The sequence below is a fragment of the Capricornis sumatraensis genome, chromosome 6 (genome assembly GCF_032405125.1).
Source record: "Capricornis sumatraensis isolate serow.1 chromosome 6, serow.2, whole genome shotgun sequence".
Classification (NCBI taxonomy): Eukaryota; Metazoa; Chordata; class Mammalia; order Artiodactyla; family Bovidae; genus Capricornis; species Capricornis sumatraensis.
This window is the reverse complement of record NC_091074.1, coordinates 14,318,931-14,327,952: the sequence shown is the minus strand read 5'-3', so window position 1 is coordinate 14,327,952 and position 9,022 is coordinate 14,318,931. Positions and strand designations below refer to the sequence as shown.

The following is a 9,022-nucleotide window of genomic DNA, read 5'->3' as shown; positions in this document are numbered from 1 at the left end:
TCATTTGCATCATTTTTCTTAGATTCCACAAGTAAGTGAAGCTCCAATACTTTGGCTATCTAATGCAAAGAGCTGCTTCATTGGAAAAGACCTTGATGCTGGGAAAGATTTTGTGCAGGTGGAGAAGGGGGCAACAGAGGATGAGACGGTTGGATGGTATGGACTCATTGCTAAAACTCAATGAACATGGGTTTGAGCAAACTCCAAGAGGTAGTGAAGGACAGGGAAGCCTGGAAAACTACAGCCCATGAATCTCTTTGGGGTTGCAAAGAGTCAGACACAGTTTAGTGACTGAACAACAACAGTAAGTGATATTATTGTTGCAGGAAAGCAGACCCCTTCCAGGGCCCGAAACTGGGCTCTTGTCTAACACTCAGAAATGAATTGTCCGAGCAGACACATGTGCTGACAAAGCAAGAGATTTTATTGGGAAAGGGCACCCGGGTGGAGAGCAGTAGGGTAAGGGAACCCAGGAGAACTGTTTTGCTGCGCAGCTCGCAGTCTAGGGTTTTATGGTGATGGGATTAGTTTCCGAGTGGTCTTTGGCCAATCATTTTAATTCAGAGTCTTTCCTGGTGGCGCACGCATCGCTCAGCCAAGATGGATGTTAGTGAGAGGGATTCTGGGAAGTGGACGAACACACAGTGTCTCCTTTTGACCTTTCCCGAACTCTTCTGGTTGGTGGTGGCTTATTAGTTCCCTATTCCTTATCAGACTCTCCTGCCATAAAACAACTCATGTAAATAGTTACTATGGTGCCTGGCCAGGGTGGGCGGTTCCAGTCAGTGTGTTTCCCCTAACAACTCCCCCATGAGAGACTTCATACTCAAGATATTTTGGGGGAATTGGGGCGGAGGTCTCTTTTTTGTGTGTAATTTTTTCCTGTTGTGCATGGGCATAGGCCTGCCTAGCAGAGCAGCAGTCTCTCTCTACCAGATCTAAGTCAAGGTATTTTTTGTCTGAAACCAGGGTTCACCCTTGAAATAACAGCAATTTAGTTTGAAACTGTTGGCCCCTCTTAGAGATGAAATAGAAAAGGACCAAACAGGAGACCTAACAGGATGGTCATCTCTGGCCCCTGGAAACAGAAGGCAACATTTAGGGTGAGGGTTGCAGGGTTTGTGACCCTTTTTGATTGGTTGGTGGTGAGGCACCAGAGCTGTGTTCCAGGAATCTTGTGTTTAGTCTGAAGTTACCATCCTCCACCTGGGTGGGGGCTCAAAGACATTGTTATGCATATTTCTTTGAGTAGGAACCAGGACTCTTGTCCGGAGGCTGTACCAACCTTTGATTGGTTTTCTTGTTTCTGTATCCCCTCCCTTCCCTGATTAGCAATTGTTTGAATCCACACTTTGGAACTCAGAGAAGGTCAAGGAGGCTGAATGAAGCCTATATCTTACAGACAAGAAATGGAGAACACAGAACAACTCTCTACTCCAGAGCCCCACAGAGTTCTACTCAGTTTTAATTTAGGGAAGTAGGCAACTATGTGATAACTTTTTGTCAAAATGGAGCATAGGACTGTCTCAGCTTGGAGTATAGACACTGAATTGGAAGTATTTTTGAGTTCCAAGTTCTAGATCTGAGTCTTGTATGATTAAAATCTCAATCTTCTGGTCTGCCATTTTGGTGTAACAGACCTAATTAGAAGCAGTTGGAGGAGTGATAACTGGAATTTAGTAGACAAAATAAATCTCATTTTTTTTAGAAGAACAGGCCTGAAACCCAGTCTTGACCTGGCACTTCAGGGAGACTTGTAGCCAGGTAGACAGTTGCCTAGTTTTATAAAAAGTAAGGTTACAGTTACTAACTTCCAGCAGACATTGTTTTGAGAATGGTGGCATCCAAGCCTGACATGACTCAGGAAACTCAACTATTTAGCAATATAAGGTCTAATCTGAAAGTATACTCATAGCATCACCTAGTTATTTCCCAGGATATCTGAACCATAGCTACTCTATTTTGACTTTTAATCATAAACTTTTCCTTAATAGCCAAAACATATTTTACCATTAATGACGTCAGTGTTTTTATAGGTATGAGAAGATGCAAAAATTGGGACTCATAAAATCTTTTCCTGAAAAGATCTAACTATCTGAAGGCCTGTTCTGCCAGTTTTTCCCAGAGCATAGAGTGCCTCATTTTTATTTTTACCCTGAACTCCTTTCAGGGGCGTTGGAAGTCAGCAGTTGCAGCGGCCATGATTTAATCTTTGTAGATGTAGCCTCCTTCCTTTTACCTCGTTGCAGCCGAGAAAGCAACATGGGTCACCAGCAGCTCTACTGGAGCCATCTGAGAAAATTCGGCCAGGGTTCTCGCTCTTGCCGAGTCTGCTCAAACCGGCACGGTCTGATCCGGAAATACGGCCTCAATATGTGCCGCCAGTGTTTCCGGCAGTATGCGAAGGACATCGGCTTCATTAAGTTGGACTAACTGAACTTCCTCAGATGGCTCATCCAGCACATCAACCTTAGGCAGAAATACTAGCTCTTTGTATATAAAATAAAAGTTTTCAAAACTTCAAAAAAAAATAAAATAAAATAATAATCTTTGTAGATGTAGATGGCAAGTGTCAGTCTTTAGTTGGCAGAACCCCTTTTTGTTCATAAACATGACCATGATTTTGAGGGGGACATTTCATGACCATTTTATCTCATGGTGTTGAGAATGTCTATTTTCAGGTTTGGCAAAGATTTTGTTGACAGGCCACTGAATGTGTTGTTATTGGACTAGGCCATAAGACAGTATCCAAAATTTTCTGGACCACCTGTCTTACTAGCCTCTTGGTCCAGGAAAATATTTTCTCATTGCTTTTTCCCATATCTAGAGTTACATTGTTACCATCATCAATCTCATATGGGACTATATATTATTTTATTAGAGGCGTCAGACACATATTTGACAGTGTAAGAAACAGCAATTTTGCAAAACAGGTGAAATACAAATAACATTCAGAAAACTAAGATCATGGCAGCTGGTCCGATCATTTCATGGGAAATAGATGGGGAAACAGTGGAAACAGTGTCAGACTTAATTTGGGGGAGCTCCAAATCACAGCAGATGGTGATTGCAGCCATGAAATAAAAAGATGCTTACTCCTTGGAAAGAAAGTTATGACCAACCTAGTTAGCATCTTCAAAAGCAGAGACATTATTTTGCCGACTAAGGTCCATCTAGTCAAGGCTATGGTTTTTCCAGTGGTCATGTATGGATGTGAGAGTTGGACTATAATGAAAGCTGAGCACCGAAGAATTGATGCTTTTGAACTGTGGTTTTGGAGAAGACTCTTGGGAGTCCCTTGGACTGCAAGGAGATCCAACCAGTCCATTCTAAAGGAGATCAATCCTGGGTGTTCTTTGGAAGGAATGATGCCAAAGCAGAAGCTCCAGTACTTTGGCCATCTCATGCAAAGATTTGACTCATTGTAAAAGACTCTGAAGCTGGGAGGGATTGGGGGCAGGAGGAGAAGAGGACAACAGAGGATGAGATGGCTGGATGGCATCACTGACTTGATGGACGTGAGTCTGAGTGAACTCCGAGAGTTGGTGATGGACAGGGAGGCCTGGGGTGCTGCAATTCATGGGGTCACAAAGAGTCAGACACGACTGAACTGAACTGAACAAATAACATAGCCAGCAGTATTAGTAAAGTCATAAGTAAGACTTCAGAGCTTTCACTAGATGTAGCGCAGTATATCTCAGGTCATCTGACTTAGTCTGCTCTGTAGAATCTTTATTTTCTAGGGAAATTATATATTGGCACCGTCTATAAGGCACATAGCCTAGTTTTTTAGTGTTACTAGATTGATTGTCCTTAGTATGATTTTTTGGAGATTGCATCCAAGTACTGCATTTCAGACTCTTTTGTTGACCATGATGGCTACTCCATTTCTTCTGAGGGATTCCTGCCCACAGTAGTAGATATAATGGTCATCTGAGTTAAATTCACCCATTCCAGTCCATTTTAGTTCGCTGATTCCTAGAATGTCGACGTTCACCCCTGCCATCTCTTGTTTGACCACTGCCAATTTGCCTTGATTCATGGACCTGACATTCCAGGTTCCTATGCAACACTGCTCTTTACAGCATTGGATCTTGCTTCTATCACCAGTCACATCCACAACTGGGTATTGTTTTTGCTTTGGCTCCATCTCTTCATTCTTTCTGGAGTTATTTCTCCACTGATCTCCAGTAGCTTATTGGGCATCTACTGACCTGGGGAGTTCCTCTTTTGGTATCCTATCATTTTGCCTTTCCATACTGTTCATGGGGTTCTCAAGGCAAGAATACTGTAGTGGCTTGCCATTCCCTTCTCCAGGGGACCACACTCTGTCAGACTTCTCCACCATGACTCACCCGTCTAGGGTTGCCCCTCAGGCATGGCTTGGTTTCATTGAGTTCGACAAGGCTGTGGTCCTAGTATGATTAGATTGACTAGTTTTCTGTGAGTACAGTTTCAGTGTGTCTGCCCTCTGATGCCCTCTTGCAACACCTACCATCTTACTTGGGTTTCTCTTACCTTGGGCGTGGGGTATCTCTTCATGGCTGCTCCAGCAAAGCACAGCCGCTGCTCCTTACCTTGGACGAGGGGTATCTCCTTACCGCTGCGGTTCCTGACCTTCAACGTGGGATAGCTCCTCTAGGCCCTCCTGTGCCTGCGCAGCAACAGCTCCTCGGGAACACCTCCCAGCCACCGCCCCTGGCCTCGGGCTCGGGGTGGCTCCTAAGGGTCACTGCCCCTAGCCTCGGGCGCGAAGTGTCTCCTCTCAGCTGCCGCCCTTGGCCTTGGGTGCGAGATGGCTTCTCCCAGCCGCCCCTGACCTTGGACACGGGGTGTCTCCTCCCGGCCGCCGCCCCTGACCTCGGACACAGGGTAGCTCCTCTCGGCCATTCCTGCGGCGTCACAGCCTGGCACTCTAGGCTGCTGCCCCTGACCTCGGACGTGGGGTAGCTCCTCTCACAGCCGCCTGCGCCCAGTGCGCCAGCTCTCGCAGCCGCCTGCGCCCAGTGCGCTGGCTCTCGCAGCCGAAAACGACAGAATGATCTCAGTTCATCTCCAAGGCAAACCATTCAATATCACAGTTATCCAAGTCTATGCCCCAACCAGTAACGCTGAAGAAGCTGAAGTTGAATGGTATTATCAAGACCTGCAAGACCTTTTAGAACTAACACCCAAGAAAGATGTCCTTTTCATTATAGGGGACTGGAATGCAAAAGTAGGAAGGCAAGAAACACTTGGAGTAACAGGCAAATTTGGCCTTGGAATGCAGAATGAAGCAGGGCAAAGACTAATACAGTTTTGCCAAGAAAATGCACTGGTCATAGCAAACACCATCGTCCAACAACACAAAAGAAGACTCTACACATGGACATCACCACATGGTCAACACCAAAATCAGATTGATTATATTCTGTGCAGCCAAAGATGGAGAAACTCTATACAGTAAACAAAAACAAGACCAGGAGCTGACTGTGGCTCAGATCATGAACTCCTTATTACCAAGTTCAGACTCAAATTGAGAAAGTAGGGAAAACCACTAGACAATTCAAGTATGACCTAAATCAAATCCCTTATGATTATACAGTGGAAGTGAGAAATAGATTTAAGGGCCTAGATCTGATAGATAGAGTGCCTGATGAACTATGGAATGAGGTTCGTGACATTGTGCAGGAGACAGGGATCAAGACTATCCCCATGAAAAAGAAATGCAAAAAACCAAAATGGCTGTCTGGGGAGGCCTTACAAATAGCTATGAAAAGAAGAGAGGTGAAAAGCAAAGGAGAAAAGGAAAGATATAAGCATCTGAATGCAGAGTTCCAAAGAATAGCAAGAAGAGATAAGAAAGCCTTCTTCAGCGATCAATGCAAAGAAATAGAGGAAAACAACAGAATGGGAAAGACTAGAGATCTCTTCAAGAAAGTTAGAGATATCAAGGGAACATTTCATGCAAAGATGGGCTTGATAAAGGACAGAAATGGTTTGGATCTAACAGAAGCAGAAGATATTAAGAAGAGGTGGCAAGAATACACGGAAGAACTGTACAAAAAGGATCTTCACAACCCGGATAATCATGATGATGTGATCACTAATCTAGAGCCAGACATCTTGGAAAGTGAAGTCAAGTGGGCCTTAGAAAGCATCACTACTAACAAAGCTAGTGGAGGTGATGGAATTCCAGTTGAGCTATTTCAAATCTTGAAAGATGATGCTGCGAAAGTGCTGCACTCTATGTCAGCATTTTGGAAAACTCAGCAGTGGCCACAGGACTGGAAAAGGTCAGTTTTCATTCCAATCCCAAAGAAGGGAAATGCAAAAGAATGCTCAAACTACCGCACAATTGCACTCATCTCACATACTAGTAAAGGAATGCTCAAAATTCTCCAAGCCAGGCTTCAGCAATACGTGAACCAAGAACTCCCTGATGTTCAAGCTGGTTTTAGAAAAGGCAGAGGAACCAGAGATCAAATTGCCAACATCCGCTGGATCATGGAAAAAGCAAGAGAGTTCCAGAAAAACATCTATTTCTGCTTTCTTAACTATCCCAAAGCCTTTGACTGTGTGGATCACAATAAACTGTGGAAAACTCTGAGAGAGATGGGAATACCAGACCACCTGACCTGCCTCTTGAGAAACCTGTATGCAGGCCAGGAAGCAACAGTTAGAACTGGACATGGAACAACAGACTGGTTCCAAATAGGAAAAGGAGTACGTCAAGGCTGTATATTGTCACCCTGCTTATTTAACTTCTATGCAGAGCACATCATGAGAAACGCTGGACTGGAAGAAACACAAGCTGGAATCAAGATTGCGGGGAGAAATATCAATAACCCCAGATATGAAGATGACCCCACCCTTATGGCAGAAAGTGAAGAAGAATTAAAGAGTCTCTTGATGAAAGTGAAAGTGGAGAGCGAAAAAGTTGGCTTAAAGCTCAGCATTCAGAAAACGAAGATCATGGCATCTGGTCCCATCACTTCATGGCAAATAGATGGGGAAACAGTGGAAACAGTGTCAGACTTTATTTTGGAGTGCTCCAAAATCACTGCAGATGGTGAGTGCAGCCATGAAATTAAAAGACGCTTACTCCTTGGAAGAAAAGTTATGACCAAGCTAGATAGCATATTCAAAAGCAAGGACATTACTTTGCTGACTAAGGTCCGTCTAGTCAAGGCTATGGTTTTTCCCGTGGTCATGTATGGATGTGAGAGTTGGACTGTGAAGAAGGCTGAGCACTGAAGAATTGATGCTTTTGAACTGTGGTGTTGGAGAAGACTCTTGAGAGTCCCTTGGACTGCAAGGAGATCCAACCAGTCCATTCTGAAGGCAATCAACCCTGGGATTTCTTTGGAAGGAATAATGCTAAAGCTGAAACTCCAATACTTTGGCCACCTCATGGGAAGAGTTGACTCACTGGAAAAGACTCTGATGCTGGGAGGGATTGGGGGCAGGAGGAGAAGGGGACGACCGAGGTGAGGTGGCTGGATGGCATCACTGACTCGATGGACATGAGTCTGAGTGAACTCCGGGAGATGGTGATGAACAGGGAGGCCTGGCGTGCTGCGATTCATGGGGTCACAAAGAGTCGGACACGACTGAGTGACTGAACTGAACTGAACTGAACTGAACTAGTATGATTTAATTGTTTCCAACACAGAGGAGACTTCAAACCTAAATTACCATAGCCTGATGTTATCTATATAAATCTATCTCATAATTGTGGGAGATTTTTTTCTCTTTTGTTGAACCTTTTTTGTTGCTCTGATTGAGCTTGAGTAATAGAACAAAGTTCAAATTTATGGCCAGAGTCAGAGCAGGCATTTTTAATTTGCCTGGTGAGGGGATCTCATCTAGTAATATCACAGTGACCTGAATATGACTACAATTTTTTTTAAGTAAAGTTTTTTTTTAGGGCCAGCCAGTTAGAGTCTTGTAGTAAAGAAATTTACCAGAGTAAACCAAAACTAGACACAGGTAATTGGCCACAAACCCAACAATTGGATTGATTTTTAAAACTAGCATAGGATCAGGCCTATGGTAGAAAAGCATTTGATTTATATGCAAAAGTCTAAGAAGTCAGGAAACCATTATAAATGATCATATGAATCAGGTCCAGCATCTTGGGCAAGTTGTCCACCTCTGATGTCGTCTTTTCATCCTGGTGTAGTGTAGTTTTTCCTGATAAAAGAGTCTTTCTATCCAGGTTGGAGACAGTCCCTTAAACTATGTCTCTTTTTAGTCCTGTTTGCAGTTCATGAGGCATCTGATCTTCATCCAAAGATAGATTACTGAGATAAGCTTCAGAAACAAACTTGGGGTGTTCTTCAAGAATTTAATTAAGTTTTACATTAATATTACATAACAGCAAAGAACTATCTAAGAAATGAGTCTTACTACCTCTATTGGTAGACCTCCATTAACAAACTGGGATTTAACATTTATTGAAACATCTTTTTTTCCCTAAAGTTACCCTAATTTTTATCAAATATAACCAAATTAAGGCTAGTTTCTTTGCAAAATAGGTCTGTTTTCACTAATTTTGGTCTGATGATTTATATCACCATAATTGATTATAGACTTTTTATTTTGTTGAAACATTTACAGAGTCTCAGACTGAACTTTTAAAATAAAACAGGGCTGGGAAACTCACACCAAAGGCTTATCACAGATTTTGTCTAACAAATCTAAGTGAATTTTTCCCTTTTTAAGGTCTCAAAAATTTCTTGAGATTTTTGTACCCATGAGATAATCTGTTTAACTCATTTGATAAACTTATTGGAAACCTAAGAATTTCCAATTTTTGGAGGAGTCAGATAGAGAAAAAATATAATTGTTTTGTTTATAACGTTTAATTTTACCAAAGTATCGTCATAATTAGTTTGAGAGGAAGGTTTTCTCTACTCCCGGAAAACATAAGTTTCAAACTCGTAATTTTTCAGACAGAAACCATAAAAGTTATAAGCATATTTGCTGGTTCATTTAGTCTTTTGTTAACTTTTGTGAAGTCATCAGGTTTTTTATTAGA

At 42.7% G+C, this 9,022-nt stretch overlaps 1 protein-coding gene across 1 annotated transcript; it reads left to right on the top strand.

The window, feature by feature from the left end:
* The first annotated feature begins 2,253 nt into the window (after nt 1-2,253).
* Nucleotides 2,254-2,473, top strand: LOC138081403 (small ribosomal subunit protein uS14-like). The gene has a single exon (XM_068974548.1). It carries the CDS (start codon nt 2,263-2,265, stop codon nt 2,431-2,433), a length of 171 nt encoding a protein of 56 aa, XP_068830649.1. The 5' UTR covers nt 2,254-2,262; the 3' UTR covers nt 2,434-2,473.
* The last annotated feature ends 6,549 nt before the right edge of the window (nt 2,474-9,022 follow it).

Coding starts and splice junctions, on each gene's coding strand:
- LOC138081403 (XM_068974548.1), top strand. CDS start 2,263: ATGGGTCACCAGCAGCTCTACTGGAGCCATCTGAGAAAATTCGGCCAG.